At 44.3% G+C, this 14,943-nt stretch overlaps 1 protein-coding gene across 1 annotated transcript in view; it reads left to right on the top strand.

Moving 5' to 3' along the window:
• Window positions 1-10,742, top strand: part of TFB2M (transcription factor B2, mitochondrial) — a 117,948-nt gene extending 107,206 nt beyond the window's left edge. The window contains exons 6-8 of the mRNA XM_086927346.1: window positions 4,936-4,998; window positions 7,186-7,337; window positions 9,686-10,742. Coding sequence (XP_086783472.1) covers window positions 4,936-4,998; window positions 7,186-7,337; window positions 9,686-9,872 — 402 coding nt within the window. The 3' untranslated portion in view covers window positions 9,873-10,742. The remainder of the gene's footprint in view (window positions 1-4,935; window positions 4,999-7,185; window positions 7,338-9,685) is intronic.
• Window positions 10,743-14,943: the final 4,201 nt, after the last annotated feature.

Genomic DNA, 14,943 nt, shown 5'->3' with positions numbered 1-14,943 from the left:
CTTTACTCTTGCCTAACGTCACACCTTCACGAATTGCTCTCTAAAATTATTCAAATTCCTAAATTTTTTGTAAAGGTTTGAACTTCGAATGTCTGTTTTTGAAAAGGTGCTAGTAGTTGCTGTGTTACCCTTTCACGTCAAGACTGCAATTATTTCTTGATTTATAAAGGCTATTTTTCATAGTACATGTATTTTCTAAACGTTTTCTATTATTGCCATTTTTTTCACTTTTGCCAACATTTCAGTTTTGGATTTGGTATCAATTGTTATGACCACGGACATAGAAAGTTTGTGCAGCGGTTATCTGCTGCCGCCAACATACCGTGGATTGTCCTGCCATCTAGTGATACATTCCGGAATTGCAAGTAGTCCATTTAAAAACAAAACACGAATTTCAGCAAATTTTAAGTGCATTTGCCGCGTGCCACACTATCACATATCTGTTATAGTGTGAGAGTTTAAGATTATAGTCAAAATTCAGGAGGTTGAGGCTACCAGGGACGAAGCCAAATAGTAGCTATACCAGCCATGTTGCACAGCAGCACGGATAAAACTTGAATTAAAGAAAGGAGCGATCACACTGCCGGGCGTTTGCTGCACAGAAGTCATTCTGCAAAAAGCATGGCAAAAAAAACAAAGCCATTAGACCTGTTGGCTTTGCAGTGCTTGTTCTCAAGGCGCGCCTCAATCGTTCCGTTGGGCTCTGCATGACCTTTTTTTGTGGCTGTGCACCTGCAACACCTTTTAGTGCTAATCCTTTAAATTAAGACACCCATACGGCTTTGACTTCGAGATGGCAGCAAGTGCAGAATTTGGGAATCTGAAGTTACCCATCGTTTAGGATTATCAATACAAAATAAAGGCCCTTGTTCAGGATGTAGGCAGGATGAGCCACACGTGGCCAAGAAATAAACATCTGCTGTAAGGTCCCATCTCAGAGAAAGCAGCGGTGTCTTGCCTTTAAAATTGAGCTCCTTTACAGTTCAGTACACTGCCCACTAGCAAATGTGCACACATCCTGGTATGTCAGCAGAATACGTCATATGATGATTCATGGAGATTGGACAACACATGAACCATGTGGACAGGGGCGCAGTAGTCATGGCGAGGAGGAGCTAGGCCCGAGGGTTTTGCTGCTGTGTGCTAGAGTAAGCGTTCCCCTACTGCACAGAGGAAGGCTACTGGTTGCTGACTGGACCAGTAGCTTCTCTCGCAGTATTACCCCTGGTACACTCCTGAAGAAAAAAAGCATGTGGAGTTCCGTTCTTTCTCAGGATAGTGTGTTTATGGCAGAGCACACAGTTATTTTAGGAAGTAGCCTGCTCACAGAGACCGGTTAGCCCTGGAAAGAGTTGGCTGCTCTCCCCCCAGACTTTCTGCTGCGTTGTTGCACTATCCTTACCTTGTTGCTTCAGTACCGTTGCTGCAGCTTGTGATACCATAGCGAGGTTGGACAGGAAGGGCGAAAGTAATGGCTATACAAAGAAAAACATTGAAGTGGAAGTGTCAGGAATTGGCTTCCCCAAGGTAGGCGGTATCTGGAGTAAGCCTGGTCAGGAAGAGTTTTATAGAGTGCAAGTGCGCACAATCTCCTCATTTTGTATGAAACACCTGCAGGTCTGTGTCAGTTTACGCTCGCTACACCAACCTTTGATTGGTATCCTGTGGCCCCAAGTTGCCAGCACATGAGCTTGGAATCCTAGTGTACCAGGTTCCCTCAAACGTTGGTTATGGATAGGTCATGATAGTGAGATTTTATGATTGATTGATGCAGTACTGGCTCAGGGCCGCTGACAACATGCAGACTTATCCGAACAATGAAAATCAGTTTTCTCCAACGAGTAGCTTGTTGCATCCCAGCCTCACTAATTGGAGGCTTGTGCTTGGTTTAATTAATATCTGTATACCAAAACTGAAAAGCATGTATTCAAGATAAAAATATGTGTATTTTCTGTACTTTCTTCAGAAACTGATGTTTAGAGCAAAATGGTTGAATTTGAAAAATATATTTAAAGCTAATATTCGAGCGATAAATTATACAGCATAGCGGAAACTTATTGCTCATGTTATTACATTGGTAGCGGGGGTATTGCAGCAATGACCGTTATGTATTACCCACATAGAGGCAATCCAAATTGATAAAGCCATGTCTACTTTACTGCTGGCAGCCCTGCCTTGATGGAATGAGGTGCTCACTACGCCCAATTTTGCCTGGAGTGCCCACTAGTGTAATCGTAACTGATATGGTCACTCTTACAACACTAATAATGTTAGCTGAACATATGTAGCTCTTTATACACTAAAGGTTGGATATCCCTGATGTAGATCAGTGTGCCAGTCTGTCGATTACATTCTAAGTGCTAAGTCTGAAAAACATTGAGCGTCTAAGTAGCTGCACTGGTTTTTGTCAATATTAGATATAATAACGCTATAAAACATGTTTTTACACCTCTGGTTAGAATTTCTTAAGCTAGAGCAATGTTTAGGGGTTGTAGGACAACACCTTAATGTACCACAGCATTTTGGTTTCATTATGTGTAGGTAATTTGAACTACGATAACTCTCCCATTTGTAACTAGGAACTTACGGTATTCATAAGTAATGCCTCTTACTGCAATTACTATGTCATACTAATTCAAAACCTACAATTATCACCTTATTCTAAGCCTTCAATGCCCGACGCAGAAACTGTTGTAAAATTAAGAGCCATCAACAAATCAAGGTGGGGGGAGAAGGAAAACGTGATCCATTCAGTTTCCTTAGGCTTATAGCATATAATCAAGAAAGAAGAATCACTTGTCCCGCATAACCAGGGTATGCAGGTATCGTTCTAACTAGTCTCAAGTAAAAAAACCCTCATGCGCGTGTATAGTTCGTAATTATAGCGGTATATCTTGATTCTACGCTATTCTTAACACGTTGTATGCATAATCATGGGGTTTAGTTGTAATGCATCCTCCGCCAGGAGGCTTTACCCTTGGTTAAAACAGTAGTGATCAGTGAATTTGCAGTGAAAAGTGAGGTGAATAGTTTAAAAACGTATCTTCACACTAGAATAATACATTTTATTCGTACCAGTTCTGAGATTGTGAGAATTAATAATGAGGTTGTGTAGCTGAGAGTGATAATAGCTCTTGCACACTAGGATACGTGGACATTATAGGTAGACATGTTTCAGCCCTTTGGTTGCCAGACGGTCAAATGGGCTTTCTTCAGGACCGAGGTGTAGTGTGCACAGAGACCAAGGGCGTCTCTGTTTGTGTTAGGCAAATAGGTATTTCCTAGGATGCCTTCTTTAAGATCAATAAGGAAGTAATGTACTGTTTAGTTCCTTGCAGGTCGCTGGGTACCTGAGGAGGAAAAGGTAAGAAATAGACTAGGCAATAGGGTAGTGGGGTTCACAGGTAACTAGTGTACTGTAGGAATTGTGCACACTACACCTCGGTCCTGAAGAAAGCCCATTTGACCGTCTGGCAACCAAAGGGCTGAAACATGTCGACCTATAATGTCCACAAATCCTAGTGTGCGAGAGCCATTATCGCTCTCAGCCACACAACCTCATTATTAATTCTCACTATCTCAGAACTGGAACGAATAAAATTTATTATTCTAGTATGAAGAAACTATTCACCTCACTTTTCACTGCAAATTCACTGATCACTACTGTTTTAACCAAGGGTAAATGCAAAAACCACAGTTGATGGACAGAATGCAGAACAATGTCATACATTCACCCCAGTACAGAGATCTGGGCCTAAATCCATCGTTTTGTTGCACTCCACACCACCCCAGTTCAGACATGGCCATATGCAAATCAGTCTGACCCAGTGCCTCATGGGAACAGTCCAGCCCGAAATGCCAAGCCATGCCTTCCCTGGACCGGAAACAAGCTTCCGAGGACCGGTTCCTGGCATTCCAGCCGTCTTCAGCCCGGCTTGCTTGAATCCAGTGGTGTGGAAAGCATGGGAATCACGTCGGAGCATACCCATCCCACTCGGGGTGACAAACGCAAAAACCACAGTTGATGGACAGAATGCAGAACAATGTCATACATTCACCCCAGTACAGAGATCTTGGCCAAATCCATCCTGGTGGAGGATGCATAACAACTAAACCCCATGATTATGCATACAACGTGTTAAGAATAGAGGAGAATCAAGATATACCGCTATAATTCCGAGCTACACACGTGCTTGAGGGTTTTTAACTTGGGACTAGTTAGAACGATACCTGCATACCCTGGTTATGCGGGACAAGTGATCCTTCTTTCTTGATTACATGGTAAAATTAAGAGCGCAAAGGGAGGACTTGGTGTCTATTTGGAGTGCAATAGTATCGCAGGCCATGGGATGTTAGTGGTAAACAAATTTGCACACAAGTGATACTAGAAAGCAACCCTGATTGCCTCAGATTCCAAAGAAAAGATCTGTTTCACAAGATCTGCCGGTGTCATTTAATTAACGCAACTCACATGATCCGGTTGATTCTAGAGCCTTGGACCATATCTCCGAAAATTGTAATGAAGATTTTCAGGTTAGCAAGTAGGAGTGAAGTGCAGCCTGATTGGGGAAATGTAAGGTCCTTGCCTGATTTGACTCAGTGTAAACATGGCCTAGTATATTTCCGTTTTACTGTCTGTCTATTGATTATTTAGTTAAGAGTGATGAAAGACCTGTTGTAAATATCATGTAGTACTCTGCACAGACCCATTGTGTTCTTTTTGTCTTAAAGGCGTTGATAGTTTAATTCACCACCTTCTCTGTAATTGTGACGGCGACATTAAAGGATTGTTCAGCTTTGCTGGTACAGAACTATGTATTTTCTGAAACTTTCATATTTCTTGTGCTGATAGACTGTTTACCTTATATTAATGCAGGTGTTATCATATTTATGACTTGAGGTTCTGTACATGACAGTTTTCTTTTTGTTCCTTAGGAGCCATGGTCGTCTTTTTTAACGTCTTCAAGAATGGGGGGCCTTGTAATACCAAAAAGCACGGTAGGTATTACTGCAGTTATATTATCAATTGCAGAATTTACTTAAAGTTCTTGTACTGATTGTACTTGTGCTATTTGTCCTGCATCGTTTAATCATTGCTATGAACTTCGTCATATCCTTATCTTCTATTTTCCATGTCCTAATTGCGAATATTTATACATTTTTGCTGTCTAAAATAGGAAAATCGTATCTACTGTGGTGTGCAATAGAAAATATACACTCCCCCCCCCCCCCCCCCCAATGAAAAGTCTCACAGCTTCTTTGCTGCAATTTATCACGAGTATCCTGGCGTTGCCAGATACTTTCTAAGTAAAGTTTTTATAGGAAAACAACTCAATATACAGCTTGATTTATTTTTGAGTTTTATATGGAGCTAGCTGGACCCAAGGGTATCAGAGTGCTTTACAAGTTATGTGAATACGTAAATAAGATTACATGAGGTACATGAGAGTATTCATAATTTCCAAGGCACAAGACAGTACATCACTCAGTGGTTATAAAGCCATGGAGTGGTGTGGCTCACTGGTTAGAGGCGGCCGACCCGGAGGCAGAGGTCGGTCCGGCACCAGGGTTCGATTCCCGACGCGACAGGGTCTTAGGCCATGGTCAGCGGACTCGATAATTCTCGCCTCGGAGCCTACTCCAACCATGGGTCCCACTCAGCAACTCTGGGCAATAGCTTGCTTAATCTCTACTAACGGGCCCATCAGCGCCTGGGATGCTTGTCTTCACCTTGGAGATGCCCAGGAGGGACCATCTCACAGGGAAAGCCAGGATGGGTTCCCCAGAGGTATACAGCGCCGGGACGCCCCTTTGCTGGGGCAGCTGTGCGCTTTACAAGTATACGACATTTAATATAAGGCAGAACCCAGGGCACATGGAGGAGAGCAGCACTGGGGACAAAAATGCAATTCGGCAAGCTTATTTTGCATAAGCATTTAGAGAATCGCAATTTGCGATTCCCTAAATGCTATGCTAGTAGCCATCGCAAATTGTGATATTGCCTTAAGGAATCGCGAATTACCTCCAACTTCAAGTTGGTGGTAATTTGCGATTTACTTTAATAAAGCACTTTTTTTCTTTTTTAAAGTGCCATGTGGCACACATTTATGCCCTTAGGGCGTCTATGTGCGCCACATGTGCACACATGCACATTTCAGGGGTGCAACAGGGTGTCCCTCTGGAACCCATGCACCCTTGAAATTGCGCATGCAATTTGCGAGTACCTATTGGGTACTCGCAAATTGCGTGCGCAATAACCATTCATTCCTATGGACCTCTAGGCCGATAGGAATGAATGGGAAGGTATTCCTTGAATGCGAATCGCAATTTGCAATTCGCAGTTAAGGAATATTAAGGAATCGCCAAAAATATTGCGATTCCCTACCTACATGGCATTTTGCGAATCCTTAATAGCGATTCCCTAAAAATCGCTATTAAGGACTCGCAAAACTGCTTTTACCTACATCTGGCCCTTAGTGAATAATAGGATAGCCCTTTGACTTTCATTCAGAGCAGATGTAGCTTTGATAGCTCCAACACTGTTACCACAGCAGACGGAGCCCAGGCCGATGCAGGCACTTGCAGCATCGATTGCGCCAGCACAATCACCACAGGAGCTACAGTCACTACCACACTGACGCAGGCACGAAGAATCAAGTGCTTCCTGCCAGGAATCCGTTTTAAGAGACCCTCTGCAGCAAGGACCGCTCCATGCTCGCTCCCAAGTAGGATGCTTTCTCTGGATGCCCCCTCAGTTCCAGGAAAATACTGGGTGTAACTAATTGGGGTCCAATCCCTTTGTGGCACCCTTGCAAGTCCATGCCCCTTACTCTCAACTACTGGTCGCTTTTCAGGGCAATTGGGTACCTCGTTTTGGCTTTATTCAAATTGGCTCTTGTTCCGTTCCCTTAAACACTCTCCAAGCACATGTTTGAAGGGGTTTGTAGCAGACAGTAAGCCCACTAAGCATAACATTCACAACATTACTCTGCATTTTTTTTCTGTGCTGCACACGGAAGTGCCGTCCTTCTCATGGAGTGCGAGTTGTTGTTTGCTGTGTTCAAATATCACCCTTCGCCTCAGTTAATCATTTTAGCATGTATTCATAGTGTGCATAATTGGGCGCATGTATTTAATCGCACAATATATATGCATTTAATGCATTGCTTCCTTGTTTTATTTCAGCACCTCCCAAATGACCACCTTTGTTTGGTACGAATAACTCCACGGAGGGATTTGTTCTCACACAGACTATCCTCTGCAAACTCTACTACTTTTGTCGTCATGATGAAACAGTGCTTTGCAAGGCCGACAGCTAAATTAATTACTAAACTAGAGTAAGTATTCTAGAGAAAGATATGTACCTAAATGCTTATGTTTCTGTTTATAGAATAACATTTTAAGATCCAACTGAAGGTCAGCTTATATTTTGTTTTTAAAAACAAATGGTAGACCATTGATTATTAGCGAGAATTCCTACCTGAAGGAATTCTGTGGCCCCTTTCATGTTTTTTAGCCTTTTAAATCCATCTGAAAGGCTACGTTCTCAGTTGCAACTTGGGTTGATGCTGCATTGCTTGCTCCTGGACTTTGGCCTACTGCATGGGACATCACAGAAAGTGGTATTTTTCGTTCAGAAATTTCCCAGCGACTTAAAAATATGCAAAATCACACCACATAGGGAGCAGGCACCAACCCAACGATATACTGTTCCCTAATCATAAAAATTCACACACAAAATGAAGACCACAGATAGTGGGAGTTTGATGCGTGAAGTCTTTAGGACGAGGACCCTCACTCGCCCAAGGGTGACATGCTTCATCTGTGGGTTCCCTCCTTACAGCAGGACAGCAAGGCACCTGCTGTGGGCTACAACCCTCCAGCTGGGGAGGAGTGGAGGTGTTTTATCAAAGATGAGCATAAACAGAGGACTGAGTGAGGGACAGAGTGCAAAGGACTATTAAAACTATCTCCCTGGTGAGCGAAAAGGTACTTTATTCTAGGGCCCCCCCCCCGTGTATAGGGTTAAAAACAGAGCGAAGGACTTTGCAAAAAAAAGTGCAGTTCACTTATGAGGTCAAAAGATTTCTGCCCATATATGACTCTGAAAACAATTTTTATTTGGGCTTTCCTCCGGACTAGAAATTGTAGGCGTCACTCCGCATCAGTTTATAAATAAACTATACCGGCCATATTTTAGTAAGCCGGACCCGCTGAGCCGGTGGTTGGTTATATAAATCAGTAACACGACAGTGGCGGAGATCGGAGGCTTGAGAAGGATACATAAATCCAATTTAGGGATGGACCAAGACACCAACTGTGAGCCACCCAATTCAGAACAAGGCTTACTGAAATAAGGTCAGTATCTTTTATACTCCTCTTTGCCTTTGCTTGTGCAGGTATTTAAAAGCTCACTCTGCTTTTCTAAATATCATGATTTACTGATTCCATTCTAAACCATTGACTGTTTGGTATACAAGATGTTATGGTGCGATTAACTGGTGTTTCATTGTAGCATACCTGCATTCAAATCCCTCTGTTATGATCTGTTTTACCCAACAATTCAGGTTTGTGTGCCATATTTTGAGTTAGTGTAGAGGCAGTCCCCATCCTTGTTACCCATTCACCCTCCGCGGCTTACCACGGCTTTCCAGGCAGACTGCTCTCAGTGAGGGGCCTATTAACGCTTTAAAATAAGACCCTTACATCAGTGGCAACTGACATCTATGGGGAGGTTGGGTAAAGGGGGGGTGGCAAAATGACATTAAAACATCAAAAACTTACCTGAACACAATGTCCTCCGCTCGGAACCTCTTCTTTCTTCCACTGAGGAACTGGATACTGCAACTCCCTTGACTAATCCTGGCGCTGCTCACATCTGTCCTGTGAGCAGGGCCCTGATTGGAGGGAGCGGCCTCAACCTGCACTCACCTGTTTAGTGGAGGCCTGCACTCGCGCTCAACCCATGGGATGAGATGTTTAAAGTACGCATGTCTGGCTGGCCATTGCAAGACTGCCGGCCAAAGAGTCATGCTCACTTTAAACAGTGCAAAGGCAGCCCTCTGCCCATTCCTCCGCCCTGCTGCCACTCAGCAGGCCCCACCCCGTCCTGATACTCTGTTCAGGGCGGGATGATGAACAATAAAATGGTAATAAATTACCATTTCATTTTTCATCTCTGGGGCTTTGGGGGGCATTTAAGTTGGGCTATGCTCCTCTGCTCCAACAGAGGAGCCGTCCCTGCCTTATACCCTAACATCCACAGCCAACCCCACACCTGGCTCTCCACTTCTGTATTCACGTAGACATCCGTGCCCTGCTGACACTTTGCTCTTAGGCACCAAAGCCCATCTCCTGTGATTTCTTATATTGTCTGATTTTCTTTAAGCTCACAGACTTGAAGATCTGAAACAGTTACCCAGCCAGCACCCTGGATATTTTTCGTTGACCATGTTATTGCTTCCAAGGATAACTAGCCAGCATAACCTGTTGCAGTGGTTGACTGCCAGGTTTTCATTCTGATTAGTAGAATCTCACTTTTGCTTCAGTTAAGCTGAGATAGCTGACTTTGGAGTTTGTGTAAGAATCTTTAGAGGTTAGCAACTTTCATGCAATATTAGGAAACTAATGGCTTGAAAGGAGCTCAAATATGCACACTCACATTCTTGTGTTTTTTACCTTTCAGAACGTGGATTCCAGGCCATGGACGTAAACTTTTGAGACAACTGGGGCTGCCTGAAAACATTCTAATTGGTCACGTCACTGTAGAGCAATATCAACGAATCTTTGAAGTGATGGAACATTCTGGAGAGTTTAACAACAGTTGGATCTTTGATGAAATCTTGGAAAACACAGAGAAGAATGTTTTTTAACTATGACATTGTTCCTCAATGGACTTCCTTGCTGCAGCAAAAGGTCTGAAAATTGGAACGAGCAGGCCGCTTCTCAAAGCTCAAAATGTCATGATAAAGAGCAAGGAATTCATTTTACTCTCTTTAAAATGATTGTGTGGGCTCCTCCCTATCGCGTTTGCTTTATAAAGAAATAATTAAAATGCTTAGCAGAGGGCTTCAAAGCCCCATGCTAAATCTAGGCCACCTTACAAGATCCCGGCAATCTGCAATGGCAATATGAAATGAGATATTTGATGGAAATGCCAATGGGAGGGCCCAGAGGATGACAGCATTTTGTCCTGCAGTTTGAATTGTGTTTTCTAGCTTCACATGCTGTGCTGTTCTGTTATCAAGTGTTTGCGTATCCTCTGGCCGTACACAATCAGTTTTATAATGAGCCATTTTAGAAAAAGCCTATTAAGAGCATTCCGGTTTGCACATTTCACAGCAAAGCACCAAAGTATCACTTTGAATATATGGGTTGAGCCCTTGAATTAGGCCTTCTGTTTCTTGTGGGATGTACTTGGCTAGCTGCGTTCAGTGTTGATGTCTGTTGGCCGAGCATATAATTGTTTCATCAAAGATGGACTGTTCTCGAATGTACTGTAGAAAGGTATCGGAATATGCCATACTTGCTTAGCAAGGAGGTTTGCAATAGGAATTGAAATCTGATGTAACTTAGATTCCATGAGGGAAACATATACCTTACGATGGGCAAAAAACCAGCTGCTGGTTTTCATGCTCCATTCTGAACTAGAAAACATCTTCAGTTCACCTGAGGAATGACCTCAATAAACCTTGTTGCCACCACGTTGAAGGGGTGGTAAATAAAGAGATTTGAAGAATTCATAATTGGTGTTTTGCTAACTGGTTGTGTTTGTTTTGTCTATAATGTTAGAAACGATGACCCCTTTTATATGTCTTCGTTAGTTTCAGTCTTCCCTTAACTGATGTCTATTTTCTGCTGCACAGTGGTATGCATACCCACCCCTTAATTTAATCTGCTCTTAAATCAAATGTTCGATTATTAACATGCCGCTGTGTTCAAGGACCCTGTGCTATAAACATGTTAATTTTAAGTCATTATTTATAATGTAAGCTATTTTTGAAAACGAACTGAAAAATCGCTGTGTTGTACCAGCTTACCAAAAGAATGGGATGGAGAAAGCATGAGGTGAGCTGTACCTCTTCCCATAAGCCTCTAAGCACACAATCCTCGCAGCAGGCATACGCTGGACCATTTTGCACAAAAAAGAAAAAGCTTTGAAATCCCAAACACATATTTAGTCTTATTCCAGTACCTGGTAATTTCTTTTAACCTCCATAGCTTTTCCACAGACCCTCTTCCACTTTCTTTCTTTACACAGTTGCTCTTTTCATTCCCAAGCGCTGATATTTTTCTAAGTTATCCCTCTACTAACTTCTTGCTGCACCTCATACCTAAGATTATGCAAATCTCTTTGAGACAAGACTTTATTTATATCAGCTGCTCCAAAGGTTTGACCTCTTCTGATATCATCCTGCCTGGGAGTTTCTGACCCTCGTCGTACGTGACCAGTAATAATCGTGGTGCTATTCAGTGCTGACCAGAATCACGAAGCCACTTTTGGACTGAACAAATGTTTTCCCGCGTCATACTCAACCCTCTTTATGCCGTCCACCCCATACAGCTTGCCTTTCAGTGTACAAACATGTGACGCTTTGTAAAGCAGAAAAAAACGTCTGAGTGCAGCAAAATGTTACCTGAATTTGCTTTAACAGGAAGCAAATTATTTTTGCTAGTTTCTAACCATTGCAATCTTTAGAAAGGATGTCATATTTAAATTTGTTCCCCCTTTTTAGTTGATTTTTGTACTGCATTGTTGCACCTTAGTGAAGCGACCAGATGCATGCTAATACAATGAATCTACAGCCATTTTTAGGTCTCGCAGAGAGACCTATTGCCACCCATCCACAAAGCTGACTTTTTACGATAAGGATTTTCAACAGTTCACGTGAATCACGTGACCACAAGCTCCTCGTGCACGAGCTTGCATTCGATCATCAAAGGCAGCCCAGTCTCCCTCACACAAGCTTCTCCCAGCAGGCAGCCCACCCCCTCCCTCTCCATATGGTCGCTCGAGTTGCAGGCAGCCCACCCCCTCCCTCTCCAGCGCCTGCCTCCCGTGACTCGCATTCCATCATCAAAGGCAGAGAGCTTCAAAGGCATCAGATTCCCCACCCACTGCTTCACACTTCACGGCCGCCAGGCCGTGACTTGTTGTTTTTTTTAAACTACGTTAGTGTCTGTCCTAACGTCCATTTTCTTGTAGCCACAGCCATCAAATTTACAGGCCTCATTTTCATTCGGTGCTTTTCTTTTACAATACAAACACATCATTGCACCCTTGCTGCTTGGCTTGTTTTTCATTGGAGTATTTGTGTTCGGACTTACTGAGCAACAGATAAAGTGTTTAACCCTCTGAATTGCTACCAAACACTTCTGTCAATAAACTAAAAATGGTGTCCAGTTCTAACCATAAATGCGCTCTTTAGGTTTGCAGCACAAGGGGTCTAAATCAGTCTGTGAATCGTACATTCAATGTCACTAATCAGGAGACGAACACCAAGCGCCGTGAAGCTTTGTCGAGGCTTGTAGGTGCCCCGGCCATCTAGACTTGGAATACATCAGCTCGTGCACATTTAAGCAAGCGGTTCCCAGTTAGTTACACTGTGCATGTTCCTCAAGCCCCAAAAAAGCATTCAAGTGTGACGTAGACCATTGGGAGCCCACGTCACCCATCCGGCAGCGGGCACGGGTGAGATTCACAGCTCCTGGCCTTCCTTTCTATAGAATCTCACAAGTGTGCTCTAATTGAGGATGTGTGGGGCGCGAGCTTGAGAGAAACTCGTGACCGGCAGCAGCGGCTCTTGCAGCGGGTCTCATCATTTCTTCCGGTCCGTGTGCTCAGATTGTGGAATTTTTTGGCATGCAACTCCTACACCTCCTAGATTTCATTGTCTTGAGTAACATTTCCTACACATTGATGTACGCTTGCTTTCCTGAGTGAGGAATCCAGCGTCGTAAAGGAGACCCATCACACAAAGCGGTCTTTAATTAGACGAGTCAGCGGAGTGTAGCGATAACAGCCAGGCTTAGAAAAGCATTGCTCAGCTGGATTAAACAATTTTAAAATACACCCTCACCTAGCACAGCCCAAACGCACCCTTATAACACATACCAGCCATGAGTCAATATCAATTCCCACGAGGGGGTGTCTGCGTACACCAGGTTCCTGGGACTTCATTTTAATGCAACTTGTAATCTATTGATTAATTAAGCCTTTTACTCTTTAAACGCTAGTGCTGCAGCCGACACATCGGGGTGAACAGCAGTGGATGTGCTCAAGCCCCCATCCTAAGCCTACACCTCCAGCACTAAGCCAGGCAGAGCGTGAACTCCTTCTCTCCATGCTCCAGCAACTACCGTAGGGACAGAAAGGAGGAGTTCGAAACAACAGCTGCAGCCCTTCTCTGCCTCTGGAGACCGCTTCTCTGCTCTCTTGCCACAAAGCCCCCTTTCCTGGTTTCTGTCTGGCTAGGCTGGGGGTGTGCAGCTTCACCCAGCCCCCACTCGCTGCTCCCACAGCTATTCTCATGGAAGTTCCAACCAGCCCCGCTTTCAATCATGTCTTATGCAGCCTGCACCTCCGCTGTGGAAATCTGTTATTTGTTTTTTCTTTGCACTTAAAAGTGCTCCAATTCCCACGTTCATTGCTTATTTTTAAATATCTCTCCACAGCATTCCATATGAGGCTTTAGGATTATTTCAGACGCCCTACACCTCCCAACCACAGCCCAGACTGTAATATTCAATGTTGTGCCTTAGGCACTTATCCCCCATGCCGATGCAACCCCCTCTCCCCTCATCAAAGCGCCTCGTTAAGCCATTGACATGATTTCAATGAGTGCCTGCCCGATAAGGCTATTGAATGACCGGGCAAATTTGGAGTTACGGAGTGAGCGAACACCACGACACAGCCCCCGTCCATTCCACAGTCGCAATGGAAAAATGCATGTTTTAGAAATAGGTTCATTGGGGACTTAGCATTACTAAAAACAGTGCATATGGGTGATTACTGCGCCTTGTTGTCTCTCCCCCCCCTCCCCCCCAACGATGCCGAGCCAGCCACTTCACGCGCTCAGCAGGTCATAAACAGGACCATCTGCTTTTCTTCAGAGCCATAACGCCCCGGCTCGCCCCCCACCCCCCTCCCGCATTCACATCTGAGGCCCACTTTTAAATGTCTTTTTAGCCTCAAGGTCTTATCCTTTTCCGGAACCGGGGCACGTTGGAACTCGTGGCTTTTTCTTTAATCTCAAATCACTCCATTCCATATGAGGCTTTAGGATTATTATGACGCCCTACACCTCTCAACCACTGCCCAGACTGTAATATTCAATGGTGTGCCTTAGGCACTTATCCCCCATGCCGATGCAACCCCCTCTCCCCTCATCAAAGCGCCTCGTTACGCCCCACACCCCCCTCCCGCATTCACATCTGATGTCCACTTTTGCTGCTCAGCTTCAACCAGTGCTAGACATCGCACCCAGTTCAACACTCCTCACATGTATCGCCCTGCCCCACCGAAGCCCTCTTTACCACCACTGCATGGCCCCAGCCCCTCTGAAACTCTTTAATCCCTTTTCCACCTTCTCACAACCCCTTCGAGCACTGTTATCTTAACATTATTATGTTTCTTATATAGCGCCTGAATCGACCCCCGAAGGGGTGTCTCCGCGCTTGCTTTGGGAACCCGTCCTGGCTTTTCCCTGTGAGATAGCCCCTACAGGGCATCCCCAAGGTGAAAGCCAGGCATCCCGCCGCGGGGGGCCGTTGTGGAGATTAAGCAAGCTTAATGCCCAGAGTTGCAGAGTGTGAACTAATGATTAGGTCAGGCACCGAAGCGAGAATTATCGAGTCCATGGACATTTGAGCTCAAGACCCTGCCGCGTCAGGAATTGAACCCTGGTCCCGGGTCTGACCTCTGCTTCAGGGTCTGCCTGCTCT

Source organism: Lissotriton vulgaris, chromosome 6 (assembly GCF_964263255.1).
Source record: "Lissotriton vulgaris chromosome 6, aLisVul1.2, whole genome shotgun sequence".
NCBI lineage: Eukaryota > Metazoa > Chordata > Amphibia > Caudata > Salamandridae > Lissotriton > Lissotriton vulgaris.
This window is presented reverse-complemented; position numbering and strand designations above follow the sequence as displayed.